General features: G+C 58.9%; 1 protein-coding gene across 1 annotated transcript; it reads right to left on the reverse strand.

The window, feature by feature from the left end:
• Window positions 1–3,797: 3,797 nt before the first annotated feature.
• Window positions 3,798–18,039, reverse strand: KCNC3 (potassium voltage-gated channel subfamily C member 3). The gene is made up of 5 exons (XM_030913335.1): window positions 16,874–18,039; window positions 11,637–12,744; window positions 8,977–9,168; window positions 8,612–8,738; window positions 3,798–4,472 (listed from the first exon to the last, which is right to left on the reverse strand). The coding sequence occupies exons 1-4, from the start codon at window positions 17,741–17,743 to the stop codon at window positions 8,635–8,637; spliced, it is 2,274 nt and encodes a 757-aa protein (XP_030769195.1). The 5' UTR covers window positions 17,744–18,039; the 3' UTR covers window positions 3,798–4,472; window positions 8,612–8,634.
• Window positions 18,040–18,594: the final 555 nt, after the last annotated feature.

Raw genomic sequence — 18,594 nt, forward strand, 5'->3', positions numbered from 1 at the left:
AAGGGTCTCACTGTGTCACCCAGGCTGGAGTGCAGTGGCACAATCGTGGCTCACTGCAGCTTCGACCTCCCAGGCTCAAGTGATCCTCTCACCTCAGCCTCCTCAGTAGCTGGGACTACAGATGCCACCACACCTGGCTAATTTTATTTTATTTTTTGTAAGCACAGGGTCTCTCTGTGTTGCCCAGGCAGGTCTTGAACTCCTGGCCTCAAGCGATCTTCCTGCGTCCTTGGCCTCTCAAAGTGCTTGTATTACTGGCCTGAGCCACTGTGCCCAGCAATAGGGCCCCACTCTTGAAGTCCCAATCCCTCTGTGCGCCCCAGCCCAAATCAGGAGACTTTCCCAGCAGGTACACAGGAGGCAATTTTTAAATGAAAAGGAAACGTTTATTTTGGTGGGGAGTGAGGGTGGGTGGGAAGGGGGCATGACACTTTTTCTTTGGGGAGAGGGGGGTGACATGCGGCAGCTTCTGCATTGGGCGGTTCATGCACCCAGGGTGGGCGTGGGGGAGGCTTGGGGAAGGGGCCGTGCCGACCCCTCCCTCCCTGCCCTGCGGGTGGGCTGAGAAGACCCGCCATTAGCACCAGAGTTGGACGATTTGCAGACCTCCCCTCCCCACACTGTCTCCGAACCCCGCCCCCATCCCTGAGAGCGCCCCCTCGCCACTCCCCCCACCAGCGACAGGCTAGGCCCGCCCCGCCCACATTTGAGTGAGAGAAACTTATTGCTGTGTGTGTGTGTTGGGGAGGGTGAGCCGCGGAGCTCAGGAAAACCCCCCCGCCATTCATTCCTCCCCAATCGCCCCGCCCCCTGGCCCGTGTCCGTGCGTTCCCGGAGCGCAGGAGGGGTGCGACATGCGTGTGGGGGGCGCGTCATGCAGCGCATGCGTGTAGGTGCAGGCACCCTGGCGGCCGGGGGAAAAGGGGGAGCCGGACTTGGAGAGAGTCCCTTTAGCTCGCTCCCTCCCTCCCCGAATCCCACACTGTTGACTTGGGGGATGGGGTGGGAGGGGAGGAGAATCACGTTTTGTAGAAGTTTATCATGATTGTGGTTATTTTGAAAAGCTGAACTAAAAAGCTGGGTACGTGTGGCGATTGGCGAGCAGGGGGAGACGTTGGGAAGAGGTCAGTACCCTTTGGAAAAGACCCTCACCCCCTTTCCCCGCCCCCTTCGGCTTTCGTGAAGGTCAGGGGAAACGGAGGGGGGCGGTTGTTAAAGAAGTTGAACCCTTTGGCAATATAATCAGTCCCCACCCCGTACCCTGGTGTCTGGAGCCCCTAGCCCTTTGCCCCGCCCCCACCAAAACCCGCCCCACCCCTCACCCCTGATTCACCAGGGTTTAGGGTCCGAGGGAAGGATGGGGGGGACTCAAAATGCCCCTTGCATAGGAATCGTTGCATCGAGAATCGTGCTCAGTGACGCCCCCCATCCACCCTCGGGTGGGGGGTTCCTGAGGCCGTGGGAGCAGAGGGAGGGAGGTGGCTAATTCCGTGGGCCCCCGGCTCCAAAAGAGGGGTCCGCTAAGGAGTCTGGGACCGGTGTGGTCTCTGGGCTTGGGGGAGGTAGCGCATCCTTGAGCCAGGATGGGAGGTGGGAAATGATCTTCCACCCGCGAGCGCGACGCGGCGAGGACCGCTGGGGAAGGGGGGCTGGGATCCCAGCCGAGTTGGGTATGTGGTCGGTTCCCAATCTTCTGATATGCCAGTGTCCCTCCCTTCGGGAACAGCCTCTGTGATCGTTTGTGGACTGCTTTAGATGGAAACACTCTGAACCTAAATAAACCGTGTCCTAGCCAAGCAGCGCTGCCTGCGCTTACCGGCTTCTGTACAAAATGCGTATTAGAAACAAAACTTTTAAAACGAGTATTTGTCCTCATACTGCCTCAAACCTTAGCACACCACCAAGGGTACAAATACGACCCTCTGGGAAACACTGATGTCTGTGAAGAGGGTACCTTTGGGGCACCATCTCAGGGAGGGGACTCAGGGTTAGGCGGAAGACAAAGAGGGTGTCTGGGAGGGTCTGGTTCCCTGGAATTGCAGACAGGTTGCGCCTATCTTGGAAGTTCTAGCGTCAAGGGAACCTGGGCTGGACAAGGGGCTTTGGGGGTATGGGTGGGGGACAGGCCTGAGGATTTGGGGGTGTCCAGGAAATGTCATTTTGGGAAGGATTTGGAGCATCCCAAAGGCTGAATTTGAGCTGAAAAGAGCTAGGTCAAGTCTTGGAGGTTCAAGAAGTGCTGGGATGCAGTTCAGGAAATTTGGTGGGGGTGTTTAGGGTGGCGGGAGTGGGGGGACGGGTGGTGCGGGAAGCCTCTGTGTGCAGAGGTTAAGTCGCAGGAGTGTGTGGGGATTGGGAGATGTGGGGTGCCAGGGTCAGTCTCAGAATTCTGGGTGCAGGTCTCATGTCCTGGGAATGGAGGGGGATAGTTGGGGAATTTCGTGTGCTAGGGCCAGATCATCCCAGGAATTCTGGGATAGGAGGTCTGAGTCCATGCAGCAAGAATAGAGGCGAGCAGGTCCCTGGGGGAAGGGGTGGATGAGAGGGTGAAATTCACCAGAGGAATCCTCCTAAAAGCTGAGGGAGCAGGTCGGAAGCCTGCCCCGCCCTCCCACCATCTGAGCTCAACTCCGATTTGGGGCTTGGGTAACTGTTCCTCCTTCCCCTACATTGTTTCTAGTTTCTGGTTTGTTTTCTCCTAATCAACACACAGGGTTGGTTGTCCTCCGGGGGTGAAGGTTGGGAAGGCTGGAGACCTTAAAGGCCAGCCCAACCCCTGGGAGGTGCCAGCCCCCTTCCCAGACTGCCTGCCCCTCAAACCGGTGCATGCGGCCCCTGGCGGCTTATTGCTGAGGTGGACTTTGAAGTGGGGGCTCCAGGTTAGGGAAGGCATGCAGTGTGTGGGGGGAGGTGCCCCAAGATGTAACTGGCATAATTTGGACTTATTTACACAAGTTGATGGGAGGGGGGGATGTTCTATGGCTCGTGGAGACCTGAGAAGGCTTTTTTTTGGGGGGGGGAAGAGTTGGGGGGACGGGCTGTGGCCCCTCTCTCCATCCTGGGGGCCCAGGTTGGGGGTGAGGGGCCCGGGGGTGTCTGCTGGCATCGTCATCTCGGTTGCATATTATTAATGACTTTTTGATTTTTTTTAAAAAACCCTTTTCCCCACCCCCCACCCCCAGCTCCTTTGACCTTCTTCCTGGTCACCCCCGAGTCCCCCCACAGGGGGGAGGGGAGCGCTAGAGGATGGAGGGCAGGGTCGGGGGAGCGCGGCGGGCGGCCCGGGGAGAGCCAGGGGGGGTGGCAAGGGGCGCGAGGCGCAGGGACACCCCGCTCAGGCCCGCGATGCTGCTCAGGCTGCGGGATTTCTCGTAACCTGGGGGGTGGGGAGGTGTGCAGAAACAGGGGGGAAGCACGAAGATGAGGGTGCAGGGAAGGGTCCGATAGAGAGACCCAAGGCAGGGAGAAAGAGATAGAGAGAGAAATGGAAGAAGAGGACAAGAGATACCCAGAGAGACAAAGAAGGCAAGAGAGACAGAGACAGGCAGACACAGAGACACAAAGGACGGATGGCAAGAGACAAGAGATGGACAGAGATGGACCAAGGAGATGGAGAGAGAAAGTGAACAAATCGGGGAGTCAGTCAACATCGATGAGAAAGGTGGAGACATGGGGAGGGGGGAGAGACTCCAGATTAGGAGGCAGGTTGGTGCCCACCGAGCCTCCCCCGCCCCACTCCCACCACAGTCCGCCCCCCTTCCCCCCTCCATTGGTCCCCTCATCTCAGGCAAAAGGCTGGGGGCAGCAAGGCGGGATGGTGGGCGGCAGGGGCGTGGGGAGGGGCTGGGTGGAATGCACGTGGGAGCAGCCAGCGGAGAGGGCAGGGAACTGTGCGGCCGCTGTGGCGTGGCTGGGGGCTGACCTAGTTGTAGGGAAAGAGGGCAGGCAGGGGGTGGGGTCTGCGAGGGGGCTGAGTGGAGCGAAGCTGGCAGTGCCCTTGGGGAATCAGATGAGAACTCCAGGAGCCAGGAGCGGGGTGGGGGGGTGGGGGGGAGGGAGGCTCCTCCAGAAGATTCTAAGGACGAGGGGGAGCGCTAGGAGCGGTGCTGGGGGGAGGGACATCTTTAAAAGGTCCAAGAAGGCTCTGGGCTTCTGACGGGTGCGGGAAGGCTCTCACGGGGGTCTCACAGCTAATGGGACTCAAGATCCAGCAGCAGTGTGTGTGGTTTCTACAAAGCCGGGGTCTGCCTGCAAGGTTCTGCGTCCCCGCAGGGAGTTCTGTGGCTTTTCCAGGCAATGCTAAGGGAGCTGTCTGGACAAAGGTGTCTTGATCATAGCAGAGAGGGCTTGGGGGTGGATTTGAAGCCCGGTGTCTTGGGGACACCCCCTCCCAGCCATTCCCAATTGCTAACCTGGGGGGAAGGGACAGGGGGGGACGGAGGGTCTCACGAGGTCTCAGGCGGTGACAAGAGCTGGGGACAGAAATACACAGAGTCACGGGGGTGGAGAGAGGATGGTCAGGGGAAACCCCCCAACACAGCCTCACTGTTGGGGGGACGGAGAAACGCCGCCGGGATCTCTTCCTCCTCTCTGGTGTTTTCCGGGGGAGGGGAGCAGTGAAATGGGGGGGCAGCTGAGACATCAAATATGAAAGGAGCTTCCGAGGTGGCTAGGGTAGGGGAGGGGGAAGGATGGGAGGAGGGAGAGTGCTGGGGAGGAGTGGGAGCCAGTGATCAGGTGAGGGCAGATGTAGGAGGGAGGAGCATGGTGGAGGACAAGCCTGGAGGGAAGGAGGGTCTTGGGAGGACTGTAGGGAACAATTAGGGAGGGAAGGAGCCTGGCGCAGTGGCTCACACCTGTAATCCCAGAATTTTGGGAGGCCAAAGCAGGCGGATCACTTGAGTCCAAGAGTTGGAGACCAACCTGGCCAACAAAACCCCATTTCTACTAAAAACACAAAAATTAGCCAGGCGTGGTGGCAAGCACCTGTAATTCCAGCTACTCTGGAGCCTGAAGCAGGAGAATCACTTGAACCCAGGAAGCAGAGGCTGCAGTGAGCCAAGATTGCGCCACTGCACTCTAGCCTGGGCGACAGAGCGAGACCCCGTTTCAAAAAAAACAAAAAACAAAAAGGTTGTGAAGGAAAGGTTGTGGTGGGAGAGACTCTTGGGGGAAGGAGCATGGGGGACAATAGGTCAAAGGGGTCTTGTGGGAGGGAGGGTTGTGGGGCTGAAGGACAGCAAGGAAAAGGCTTTGAGAGGGCTGGAGGGGGAAGGATCCAGGGCACCAGGGATAGAGGCTTCAGCCAACCCCATCAGCTCCAGCCATGATTTGAGTTCAATGAATGGATTTTGGCATCATAGGCAAGAGAAGCAGGAACCTCCCCCACCCAGCCACCCCACCCCAATCCTCCCTCACCCATAGGCCCACACCCTCCCCACACCCCCTCCCCCTCAATCCCACAGGGGCCCCTCCAGACCTGGGGATGGGGAACAAAGGGAGGTAAAGGACTGGGAGTAGGTGCAAGCAGGGGGAGGAGTTAGATAGGAGCAGGGAGGGGATTCGGGGGGTAATGAGATGGAAATGGACAATGATGGGGGGTGGGGTTGCAAAAAGGAGAGGTGAGGGGGGATGGAACAAGAGGAGCCAGACAGTCCCCACTCTGGACTAGGAGTCTGGAAGCCTGGGGTCTCAGCCCTTGTGCTCTGTGGCCTGGGGTGGTGGGTTGGTCATGGCCTTCCCTGAACGTCTGTGAAACACAGGGGTTTAGGTGAGGCCCCCCAGGTTCCCCTACGGCATCTCCTTAGGCTGTGGACAGGGATTCTTTAGGATGTGTCTCTGCATTTCTAAAGAAGATTCCATAGACAGTTGTTGAATGAATGCGTGATGAATCACATACCTTCAGGTGGCTTCCCTTCGCATCTAAGATAAAGTCTCCTCAGCATGGCGGAAACCGTCCTGATCTTTCTCCCTGGACTCCAGCAGCCCTTTCCCCTTGGCCACTGGGATCAGCCTCACTGTGCTCCTTGCTGTCCCTTGAACAAGCAAAGCTCATCCTCCACCCCCTCCTGCGGGGAAGCTCAGGGTCTGCACTTGCTGTTCCTTCTGCCTGCCTGACCATTTTCAACCTCCAGGTTCTGTGTCATCTCCTCAAAAAGTCCTTTGCAGAACTCCTTTTCTTCCCCAGAGACAGGGTCTTACTTTGTACCCCCAGGCTGGAGCACCATGGCACAATCATGGCTGAATGCAGCCTCCCAGACTCCTGGGCTCTGACAATCCTCCCATCTCAGCCTCCCAAGTAGCTGGGTCTAAAGGCATGCACCACCACACCTAAGTTTTTTGTTTTTGAGGAAATGGTCTTGCTATGTTGCCCAGGCTGGGTTCAAATTCCTGGGCTTAAACAATACTTCCACCTTGGCCTCCCAAAGTGCTGGGGTTATAGGCAGCAGCCACTGTGCCCAGCCACACCTCTTTAACTGAAGTGGCCAGAGTAATAGTCTTGTTCTTTTATCTTTATCTTAATTGCTTCTTTTCTTTTTTCTTTTTTTTTTTTTTTTGAGAGGGAGTCTCACTCTGTCTGTAGCCCAGGCTGGAGGGCAGTGGTGTGATCTTGGCTCACTGCAACCTCTGCCTCCCTGGTTCAAGTGATTCTCCTGCCTCAGCCTCCTGAGTAGCTCGGACTACAGGCGTGCACCACCATGCCCAGCTAAGTTTTGTATTTTTAGTAGAGACGATGAGGTTTCACCATGTTGGCCAGGCTGGTCTCGAACTCCCGACCTCAAGTGATCCACTCTCCTCGGCCTCCCAAAGTGCTGGGATTACAGACGTGAGCCACCCCACCCAGCCTTAATTGCTTATTTTCTGCTTCCTCCTATGAGGGGCTGGAAACTTTTCCTGTAAAAGGCCACATAGTAAATCTCTTGGGCATGGGGGCTGTATAGTCTCTGTCCCAATTATTCCACTCTGCTGTTGTAGCTTCACATGGTTGTGTTCCAATAAAGCTTTATTTACAAAAACAGATGGCTGAAAGATCAGGCCCTCAGGCTGGAGTTAGTTTGCTGACCCCTTACAATCTAGAGATTGTAAACTGTGATGGCAGATTCATGCTTTGTTTAATCCCAAATCTGTAGTGCCTGCAACTGTGTTCTCAAGAATCAGTTGTGGCCATGGGTGGTGGCTCACACCTATAATCTTAGCCCTTTGGGAGGCCAAGGCAGGAGGATTGCTTGAGCCCAGGAGTTCAAGACCAACCTGGCCAACATAGCGAGACCCCATTGCTTGAATCCAGGAGGCGGAGGTTGCAGTGAGCCGAGATTGCACCATTGCACTCCAGCCTGGGTGACAGAGCAAGACACGCTCAAAAAAAAAAAAAAAAAAGAATCAGTTGCTGAAACAGTGAATGGATTGAATACATGAATGAAAGGAGCCAGGAGTTGGCTCGAGTTGTTACGAGGATTAAATAATATATGTTAAATTCCTAGCGTGTGGTGATGCTAGGAACTTGGTGATGTTTGCTGAATGATTCCTCTACGAAATAGCACCACCCTCTATCCCCCTCACTTCTGCATGGCCGGCAGCCTCCAGCCTATCCTTTCTGATCCCTGACCCCTGACTCTCTGCCTCGTCCCTTCCTCTCCATCCTCACAGCCCTGGCCCCAGCTCAGGCTTCCACCTGTCACCTCAGCCTCCTCTCCAGCCTCCTGACTTCCAGCCTCCCACCTCCAGTCCGTCCTCGCAAGACCCCAGAGCTGCCCCTTCCAGCTCACCTGCCTCCTCCCCAGGCCCCTAGACAAGGCTGCAGCCTCTTAGCCTGGCGCCTGCCTCATCTCTACCTGAGAATCCTCCCTCCAGGGTCTAGTCTCCTAGGTTCTCTCCTGCAGTTCCCTCCAGCCATTCCTGTTGACGGGATTGCTTCCTCTGCATGTGGCCAGAACTCCTGCTCAACCTTAAGGCCCCATTGCAGATACCGAGTCTTCCCTGATGCCCGGCCCCACCCCCTGGGAGTTTCTAGTGTTCCTCTTACTGTCTGTGCTCCCTCCATTTTAGCACATATCGCCTCAAACCATGACTTTCTAGGTCTGTGTCTGCCTCCTGCTCCAAAGCGGGAGCTCCTGGGGGCATGGATTTTGTTCATGGTTGAACTCCCCATGCCTAGTACCTAGGACGCGTGGGTGCTGTCTAAGTGCTGGCCGAATTCACAGAGGCATGGACGGATGGCTAAGCCTTTCTCTCCCCATTCTCTACCCAGAAGTGTTCTGGGTATGCCCCCCACCCCCCCTTTTCCTGATTGAATTAAAAAAAAAAAAAAAAAAAACCCTGGGGCCAAGGAGGGAGGCAGAGATGGTGATGGGGGTGAGGAGGGGGTCAGTCGTGAGGGCAGGCGCAGTGTGGGAGGCAGGGTTGGGTTAGTTCGGGGGTTAGTGAGGAGCAGGGTGAGTCCTGGGTAGGTGGGTGTGGGGTCAGTGTCAGGAGCTGGGGGTTAACTGGGTGCAGCTGCTTGCAGTGAGGGGCCGGAGTCTCAGTCAGTGGGGGCCACATGTTCTCAGAGGGGTTAGTCGGGCAGGAGTGGGGAGTCTGGGGGTTGGGGGAATCAGAGGGTGGGGTTACTTACCCCGGGGGGAGGGGGTTCATCCACTAGGGGGATATCCAGGCCGCGGCGTTGGCGTTGAGGTCAGGCAAGAAGCTTGGGGGGCCTGGCTTACGCCAGTCTTGAGGGGGCAGAGGGGGAGCACCAGTGGCTGGGCGTGGGGGAGAGGCCAGAGGGTTGGGGGGATGGACATGGAATAGACAGGTGAAGGGTCAGTGGTGAGGAAACTTGGGGCAGGGGGTATAGGGAAGATCTGGGATGGAGGCAGTTTGGGGTCAAGGGAAGGGGGAAGGGAAGTCCAGCGCCTCCTCCCCCATCCCCTTCTCCTCCCTCCCCTGGGCAGGGGAGAGAGAGGGAGGGTCCCAGGGGCCAGTGGGGGGACACCTCACCTTTTCGGATGGAGCCGTCAGGGGAAGGGGCATAGTCGGTGAGGAGGAAGCAGGCTCGATCCCGGCTGTAGCGGCCACGGCTTCCAGGAGTGATGGGGCTCTTGTCTTCCGGGGACATGGCGGGCTGGTCAATGGCTGGGCAGTCCTCGTGGGCAAGCGCAGCTGCTGCCGGATCCCCATTGGGGCGAGGATCTGCATGCCGAGGGGGTCAGACAGAAATAAAGGAGACTGTGAGGTGCGGTGGACACGTGGTGGGGCGAGATGTCTGCGCGGAGCAGATGCTGGGAGCGCCGGAGGATGTTTGGCACTGGAAGTGGAGATTCAAGGGCAGGGTGATGGGAAGGAGTGGCCAGGAGGGTGGCAGGGGGCACAGCTGGGAGAGGGTGTCAAGGGGGTGTGGCTGGGGGGTGATCATAGGGGAGGGTGTTGAGTGCTGGGAAGGGCAACTGCAGTCGGGAAGGGTGGTCTGGACAGGGAGCCGGACAGATTCTGGTGGTGCAGGGAGGTGTTGAGAGCTGGGGTGTGGTGGTGGTGCCAGGTGTGGGGTGCCAGGAAGGGCAGGACTGGGGCGGGGTGCTGTTTAAAGATATGGTCTGGAGCTGGGCACGGTGACTCATGCCTATAATCCCAGCACTTTGTGAGGCTGAGGCGGAAGAATTGCTTGAGGCCATGAGTTTGAGACCAGCCCTGGCAACATAGGAAAACCCCATCTCTACAAACAATAGAAAAATTAGCTGGGTATAGTAGTACACGCCTATAGTCCCAGCTACTCTGGAGGCTGAGGCAGGAGGATCACTGGAAACTGGGAGGTCAGCCTGCCGTGAGCCATGATAGTTTCACTGCTTCAGCCTGGGTGATAGAGTGAGACCCTGTCTCCAAAAAAGATAAAAGATGCCAGGCGTGGTGGCATCATCTGTAATCCCGCACTTTGGGAGGCCGAGGTGGGTAGATCACTTAAGGTCAGGAGTTTGAGACCATCCTGGCCAACATGGTGAAACCCTGTCTCTATTAAAAATACAAAAATTAGCCAGGCACGGTGGCGGGCGCCTGTATTCCCAGTTACTCTGGAGGCTGAGTTAGGTGAATCACTTGAACCCGGGAGGCGGAGGTTGCAGTGAGCCACGATGTTGCCACTGCACTCCAGCCTGGGAGACAGAGTGAGACTTCGTCTTGGAAGAAGAAGAAGAAAAAGGAGATGGTTGTGGATGAAGCAAGCTTGGTGTTGGGGAGGTGAGGCAGTGCTGGGGGGCGGTTGGCTGGAGCGAACTTCAGGGGGCTTGGCTGGGGTAGGGGTAGGGGGTGGAGGGATGACTGGAGAGGATGTGGCAGGCTAGGAAGTGGCTGTTTAGGGAGCAGTGCTGGGCTCTGGGAAGGGCACCAAGGGGAAGGGCTGCGGAAGGTCAGAGATGGGAGGTGGGGCGTGGGGGTCCCCTAGGCTCTGACTCCAGCTATTTTTAATTGGTGTGAAACTGGGTCAGCAGCTGAGGGAGCAAGATGGGGGCCAGGTGGCCCAGCTCCCTTTCTTGACCTACTTAAGGCGGGGCGATGCAGCGGGAGCCGCCAGCCTCTCCTTCCTCCTAAACTCCCAAGCCACTGCCTGAGGCATAGACACCCCCTGGGGGAGGAACACACACAGAACCACAGGGAACTTTCTTCTCCCTCATCTCTCTTCCTCTGAGCAGCACCTCTCTGGATCGCTCTCCGGGACTCTCCCAGGCTGCCAGCAGCAAAGCCGACTGACCAGGCCCTGGTTTCCATTCTGCCCTGGGGGCTGTACCCTGGCCTGACTCTGTTTTGAAGTCTGTCCGCCTCTTGAGCTCGCTGTCATTAGAACCCAAACTCTGCCACTGACCGCCCCCACCTCCGCCCAAAATCTACATCCCATCTCTTTCTCTGGTCTCCATGACAATCTCTCGGTTTCTGACTCTCCGTCTCAAACCATATCGGCTTCAGTTTCTCTTCCCTCAGGGCTGTCTCCCGGATGCTCAGATGCTGCCACCATCCCTGGGGTTCTGCTCTGGGTCTGCCTGTGGTTCATGTGAGACCCTCTCTCTGAGCCCCACTCTCCTCCGGGTCCCTCTCTCTGTACAGCAGAGAGTACACTCTAACACTGCCTCTGCCTCACCAGCCCCTCTGAATACCTTGCAAATCTATTTCTCCTCAAAACTCTTTCACGGCCGGGCGCGGTGGCTCAAGCCTGTAATCCCAGCACTTTGGGAGGCCGAGACGGGCGGATCACGAGGTCAGGAGATCGAGACCATCCTGGCTAATACGGTGAAACCCTGTCTCTACTTAAAAATACAAAAAACTAGCCGGGCGACGAGGCGGGCGCCTGTAGTCCCAGCTACTCGGGAGGCTGAGGCAGGAGAATGGCGTAAACCCGGGAGGCGGAGCTTGCAGTGAGCTGAGATCCGGCCACTGCACTCCAGCCTGGGTGGCAGAGCAAGACTCCGTCTCAAAAAAAAAAAAAACTCTTTCACACAAAACCTATGTCTCTGTGTGATTATCTGTGCCTCCTTGGCCTGAGCTCCTGCTGTTGGCTTTCTTCTCCCTCACCTCTTTGACGCCAACCACCCCAGGCTCTCTGAACCCCGGCAGCTATCTCCCCAGTCCTCCCCGGGTCTCCACCTGTGTCCCCGACCCCTGACACCCAGGCTCACCTGCCCGGTTGATCTCAATCACCTCCTCCTGAGCCAACGGGCAAGGCTCGCCGGGGGCCGGCAGAGGAGGCAGCCCCATGATCCCCAGCCCACCCGCTCCCCCCCTGAGCAGCCCGGGGTGCGTGTGGGGCCCCGCTGGGTAGGCCCCGGCCACAGTCACCCCCATGGAGGGTGGGGTGATAGGTGGCGGTGGGCTGATGCCCCCGCTGCCGTGGTGCGGGTGGGGCGGGGGTGGCGGGGGTGGGTCAGGCTTGCAGTAGTTGGGTGAGCCTGGTTGCGGGGGCCGGGGGATGTGTTTGTTCTTCTTCTTGGGCAGCTTCTGCTTGGCCATGGCCAGCGAATAGTACATGCCAAAGTTGTTGACAATGACGGGCACGGGCATGGCGATGGTCAGCACCCCCGCCAGGGCACACAGCGCCCCAACCAGCATCCCCGACCATGTCTTGGGGTACATGTCTCCATAGCCCAGGGTCGTCATGGTGACCACGGCCCACCAGAAGCCAATGGGGATGTTCTTGAAGTAGGTGTGGTTGGAGCCGAGGATGTCATCGGGGTCGGCGCCGATGCGCTCGGCGTAGTAAATCATGGTGGCGAAGATGAGCACCCCCAGGGCCAGGAAGATGATGAGCAGCAGGAACTCATTGGTGCTGGCGCGGAGCGTGTGTCCCAGCACGCGCAGCCCTACGAAGTGCCGGGTCAGCTTGAAGATGCGCAGGATGCGGACGAAGCGGACCACCCGCAGGAAGCCCAGCACGTCTTTGGCGGCCTTGGAGCTGAGGCCCGAGAGGCCCACCTCGAGATAGAAGGGCAGGATGGCCACACAGTCAATGATGTTGAGGCTGCTTTTAAGAAACTCCACTTTGTCTGGGCAGAAGGTGATGCGCATGAGGAACTCGAAGGTGAACCAGACCACGCACACCCCCTCCACGTAGGTCAGGAAGGGCTCCGTCTCCACCTCCACGTTGGTGATGTTCTCCGGAGGCGCCCCGGGGATCGGGGAGGCCTGGGTCACCGTCTTGTTGCTGATATGGATGAAGCCCTCATGGGTTTCCAGGCAGAAGGTGGTGATGGAGATGAGGATGAAGAAGAGGGAGGCGAAGGCCACATACTGCAGGGCAGGGAGGGAGAGAGAGGAAGAGGTGACCTAGGCATCGGGTTGGCCATAACATCCAGAAGACCCTTCCAGTGACCCCTTCCCCAGCCTCCTGGGCCCAAACACTGGGCAAAATCCAGGTGTCTCAGCCCTGTGGCTCCATCACTTCCAGAATCCCATTCTCCCCTCTAAAGCTAGCAAAAGGGGAGAGAAAGGAACAGAGACAGTTGGAGAAGAGCTGGCCCCAGCAGACGCAGCAGATGGGCAGCTTCTTTCCTTGGAAACATTTCTGGCCCCTTGCTGTTTCCTAGACCACCTCCCCCCACCCTCCTGTTCCCTGTGTCCTATTTCAAGGCTCCCCAGCAGGGTCCATGGATTCTGCTGTAGGACGGGAGCCACAGGGCCTAAGATCACACATCCTGTGTGTCTCGGAGGCTTTAGGGCTCAACTTGGAGCTGAGCAGAGGGGAAGGGGAAAAGGTGGGCAGGGAGGCAGAATCATGAGGTAGTTAAGAGTCAGAGAGCCTGGGTATGAATCTGGCTTTTAACCTGTCAAAACTGGGCATGGAAATTGAGCTTTCTGAACCAGAAGTTTGTAGTGGGATTGTTGTGAGGATTAAATTAGATAAGTGTACGAAGGACTTGGCTCCAAACACAGTGCTTGGAGCAGTGCCTGGAACACAGTAAGAAGACCTGAGCTGTTGTTAGGGTATGCAGGCAGCAGTTAGTTGGGGGGCAAGGTCAAGGCCTCACCCAGAGAGGACAGGGCAGGGGTGGTGCCACAGAGGGGAGCTGGGGGTCAGGGCCCTTAAGGGAGGAGGGGTTGAAGGGTTAAGCCTGCAAAAATGGAAGAAGAGATAAAAAAGGAGAGTCAGGCAGGGTTTAGGGCCCCGCAGAGGAAGGGAGAGTCATTGGCCTGGACATTGTGGAAGAAGGCAGAGCCAGGGCCAAAGAGAAGTTAGGGCATTTGCCAAAGGGGCAGAGAATGAGGGATGAAGGGTCCTGAGCCATTTCAAGATGGGGGATAACCAGAGTCCTGCCACATAGTGATGTGGGTTTTGATGAAGGCCTAGAAGAGGAGGGAGTGGGGTCAGGGTCTCGGAGAAGGAAAGCAATGGGCCAGGCCCCTAGAGATGTCATGGGCTTTATCAGATACGCAGAGGGGTGGGAGGGGAGAGGAGTGCATTGGAGAGGGAAGGAAGACAGGTGTTATAGTAAAGAGAGGGTTTTAATCCTGTGGGTAGTGGAGGAGGGAGGGCATGGGGAGTTTTGCTTCTATTCAGGGGCACAGAGCACGGGGAGGCCACTGCCGGACCACAGAGAGGACCTTGGACTTTGGGGTGGGCCAAAGGCCAGCACTCTCCCTCTGTGCACCCCACTTCCTCCACAGGGGTTGGGCTCTGGGCTTGACTTCACTGAGGTGCAGAGCTGAGAAGTAGGGGATGGAGAGTTTCAGGGCCACAGAGAGGACCCTGGACGTTGGGGTGGGCTGGGGGCCGGCGCAGATCCTCTCTGCACTCCCCCCACCCCCACCTTCGCTTCTCTGCAGTGGTTTAAGAGGCCAGAGGCCTCCGCAGAGCGCATGCCTGGTTCCTCCCCGCCCCCTCCGAGCCGGGCGCTCGGCACTAGCTGCAGCACCGCAGTGGGGGCGGGCCGGCCGGGCCGGGGGGCGGGGCGCACGGCGGCCAGTACCGCGGACAGCTCCCCCGCCGCAGTGCGCAGCCGCAGCGGCTCGGGGCCATCTTAACCCCTTCCGGGCCGGAGCCTAGTAATCAACGCGCAGCCGCAGTGTTGCTGCTTTCCGGCGGGAGGCCGCGGGCCACAAGTCTAATTAACTCCTTCCCTTCTAGGGCACAGGGGAAGGTGGGCACCCGCCGCAGTGCGCAGCTGCAGAGGCTGGACAGCGTCGGGCTGGTTTAACCCCTTACTGCAGGGTGTGTCAAAAGCAGAAGGGGTAGGAGGGCATGGAGTCTCTGTAAAAAGGAAAGGAGTGATTACGAGGAAGGGGGCGGGGGCAGGGCGCTGTAGGGTCGGACCCTCCACTTTGCTTTGGCCTCAGCTCCCAACTCTCTCATGCCATCTCACTGGGAGGCTGGAAAGGGCTCGGCACACCGTGGACACCCAAAACACATTTGTGGAGTAAATGAGTATCTCCTGTAGCTGTCCCGAACACCTAGCCTGACCATCACAGAACTCTACCTTCATCCCGCCCCTCACCTCAGCACCCTTCAATGGGGTCACAGGAGAGAAGGGCGCCCCGGCAGGCCATGGGGGAAGGAGCCGCTCAGTGTCTTGAGGGGGCATCTAGGGCCATGTCCCTTCCGCACCTCCTCTTCCCCACTTCCCCCCATCCAACCCCAAATCTCGCCAACTCAGCGCTTTCTGGGGACCAAACTTTATGCGGTGGCTCCAGGCGCCCCCCCCCACTCCCCCGGCGCGAATGCGGCACTGCGGCTCCGCGTCCTTCCAGGCTCAGGACGCGGCACGGTGGGGGGAGGGGGTCAAGACCTGCTCCTTTGGGTGTTTGGGTCCCCAGGAGCCCCAGAGGGGGTCCTGGGATCGCTCTTATTTCCCCCATTTCCAATTGCTCCCATTTTGCACTGCCCCCCTTTTCCACCACATTCTCCCTCTGGGGTCGCCCGGACAGGGAGGAAGTTAGTAGGAGGAAGAGGTTCAGGAGAGAACCCAGGGGGAGGGTAGTCATTTAGCCTAGGAAGTATATGAATGCTTGAGGAAAGTTTTCTGGGAGCGATGGAGACAGCTTTAGGGAAAATCTGTAATTTGGAGAGAGAGAAGGCTCTTTGGTTCAGTTCGATGAAGGGGGACAGACTGAGGGGCTAGGTTCTGGGTTTTGCACAGGTGGGGTTCCAGAAAGGAAGAGGGCAGGTGGAAGGAATCCGAGGGCAAGGTAGAAATAATTGTAAGCTATTTTGAGATGAAAGTTTCAGGGCTGATGACTTGAGGGGCGTCCCAGGGTTTTAGGTTAGAAAAAGTTCTAGAGCAGCAGGGAAAGTCACTTAGACTAGGAAAGGGGCCGTGGGGGCTTTGGATAGGGGGAGTCCCAGGGACAGAGAGTGTACTGTGCGGTTAAAATGATGGAGGGGAGAAGCTGCGAGGATCTATGGAGGAGGAAGAACAATCCTGGAGGACATGTGAGGGTTCTGGAGAGGAAAGGCATATGATGGGGGCATGGGATGCTTCTGGAGACACTGAGGAGGAGTGTGAAAGTCTTGGGGGAAGTCTGGAGCTTTATGGAGAAAGTCCTTGGGATGGGAGTTGGCGTGGAGGTTGAAGAGTGTTGAACACAGAGTGAACACAGAGGGGGCCGGGAGGTTCCAGCGGAGAAGATGCCCCAAGACTCAGTATTGCAGTGAGGGGAAGGTGAAAATGTCCAGGCAAGAACAAGTGGAGGTTCAGAGGAGTCCGGAAGGCTGTGAGATTGGGGTGGGAGAGTTTTCTGAGACTTTGAGAGCAGAAGATACCGCAGGAAGTGGGTGGAAAAAATAATCAGGAGATTCAAACTTGGAGAGAGGTCTTCTGGGAGAGGGGCCACGCGGTCAATCAGGGAGGTGCCGGGAGAGACTGAGAGTTGAAGAGGGGGCCCCAGAGAGTCGGGGAGGGGGGGGGAAGTGGGGAACAGTATTCACAGGGCTTAGGAGAATTTGAGGGCTGAGAAGGGATGTCTTCTAAGGGCTTGGGGAAGGTCCAAGAAACCGAGGGCTGGACGGTGACCAAGAGTAGTGAGAAGAGATTTGCAGGGGCCCAGGAGATGTGAGGGTTGGGGAGGGTCTCAGAGGAGCCCAGGAAAGGTAGGGACCGGGTTGTTCAGAGAAGCACGGGAGATTCACGGTCTGGAGGAAGTGTCTAAGGGTCTAGGCTGGTCTTGGCGGTGGGGCGGCGGGAGGGGCTTTGGAGGGGTCTGGAAGAGCCTGAGGGTTGGAGATCTGTTTGTGGAGGATCTGGGGGATGGCTGCGAGAGGGGGGTGTGTTCGGAGGAGCCCAGGAGACTCGACTGAGGAAGAGGCTTCCAGGAGGCTGAGAAGCCTAGAGAGACCCGGAGGGGTGGAGCCGGGGCGCTCCTGGGAGACTGGGGGCGCCTAGAGAGGCGGGGGTGGGATAGATGGGGGCCCCGAGAGCGCGCTCACCCTGGCAGCCCGCGACGAGTAGGGGTCCTCGAAGAGCGCCCACACGCGGGGCTGCCAGCGGCGCCACCACGTGCCGCCCGCGCCGCCCGCGCCCCCTGGCGGCCCCCCGGCGCCGCCGCCCGCGTCCTGGAAGCAGAGGCGCTTGAGCTCGCCGCCCGCTCCGTCCAGGCCCCCGCCGCCCGCGCCCGCCTCATCGTCCAGGCCTCCGTCGTGGGCGCCCGCGGCGTTGGCGGCGTTGGCGGCGCCCGCTGGGTCGGGCGCCTCGAAGGAGTCGAGCGCCTCCTCCGCGTCGCGGTGCTGCCGGTAGGTCATCCAGCAGCAGGCCTCCACGTCGGTCTCGTCGATGCCCCAGAAGCCGAGCTCCTCCTCAAACAGGGGCCCGCACACGTCGGCCGGGCAGTGCAGCTTGCCGGTGCGGTAGTAGTTGAGCACGTACGCGAAGACTCCCGGGTGCCGGTCAAAGAAGAACTCGTCGGCGCCCGGGTCGTAGTCGAAGCGTGCCGCCGCCTCGGGCTCCGTCAGGCCGGCCAGCCGCGTCCCTGGCAGGGTGCGCAGCGTCGAGCGGTACGTCTCATGGCGCACGCCGCCCACGTTGATCACGATCTTGCCGCTGTCGCCACCGCCGCCGCCGTGCCGCCCCATGGCCGCCGCCGGCAGCCCGGGGCATGGCTCGGCGCGCCGGCCCCCGGGCCCGCGGGGTGCCGGGGGGCCCGCCGGGGACGCGGCGGGGCCGGGCTGCGCAGGCTGCTGCTGCTGCGGCGGCAGCAGTGGCGGCGGCGGGGACTCGGGCGGCTGCGGCGGTGGCGCCGGCTGCTGCTTGCTGGCCCCCTGGCGCCCGCGGAAGGACGAGACGCAGACTGAGCTCAGCATTGGACGGGGGGCGGGGCGGGAGGGGCGGGGACGCAGGGGGCGGGGACGCAGGGGGACAGACTGACGGGATTGGGTGGGAGGAGGAGCGAGGTGACGGGGGCGTAGCTTAGGGGAGAGAAACCAAACTGATTGGCCTGGGGGAGGTGGGGCGGGGCTGTGGCCGGGAGAAGTGGGGCGGGCACTCTAACGCGACCCAGCTGGACGAGGCCGGGTAGCCAATGAGACACAGCGATTGGCTCTTTCTTAGAGAGCAGGGCGGAGGGGCGGGGCGGGGCGTCAAAGGAGGCGGGACCGGTTACTACTGATTGTGTTCGGCTGCACTGGGAGCTAGGGGAAGGCGGGGCTAGATATGACAGAGAGACCTGATTGAACTGAAAAAAGTGCGGGCGGGGTAGACGGAGGAGGGGATACGTCCAAGCTATTTAAAGATGCCCGACTGGCCTGGAGGGGCGGGGCCACCATGAGAGAGGCTGTCCTGATTGGGCTGAGGAAGGGGCGGAGAGAAACAAAAGAGATCGCACGCCCTCACCTAAAACACTGTTAGGCAGGACCTGGTGAGGAGGAGCATTGCTTGCAAAAGACAGGGCTGCAGTAAAGCAGAAACAGTCCAGATGAGACTGCACTGGGGCGTGAAACTAGAGATGGAGGACTTTACCGCGCAAGGGGAACAGACTGGACTGAAAGGGGACGCGGGGAGGGAAACAGAGACTTAGACTCGGTGTGAAGGCGTGGAGACTTGAGAAGCCTGGAAACCCGAGAGGACCTGGATAGGCCCAAGGGAGGGGGCGGGGCTGAGCCTCCAAGGTGGGCCTGGTTAGTCGGGACTGGGCTCGAAGAATGAGTGTCCGGAT

The sequence above is a fragment of the Rhinopithecus roxellana genome, chromosome 12 (assembly GCF_007565055.1).
Source record: "Rhinopithecus roxellana isolate Shanxi Qingling chromosome 12, ASM756505v1, whole genome shotgun sequence".
NCBI classification, from domain to species: domain Eukaryota; kingdom Metazoa; phylum Chordata; class Mammalia; order Primates; family Cercopithecidae; genus Rhinopithecus; species Rhinopithecus roxellana.

Excerpts from the sequence above, each read along its gene's own strand:
- KCNC3 (XM_030913335.1), bottom strand. The coding sequence starts at position 17,743 with ATGCTGAGCTCAGTCTGCGTCTCGTCCTTCCGCGGGCGCCAGGGGGCC. Across the intron at positions 9,169-11,636 it reads GATTGAGATCAACCGGGCAG|ATCCTCGCCCCAATGGGGAT; the intron begins GTGAGCCTGGGT and ends CTCGGCATGCAG. Across the intron at positions 8,739-8,976 it reads TGACGGCTCCATCCGAAAAG|CCACTGGTGCTCCCCCTCTG; the intron begins GTGAGGTGTCCC and ends CCCCACGCCCAG.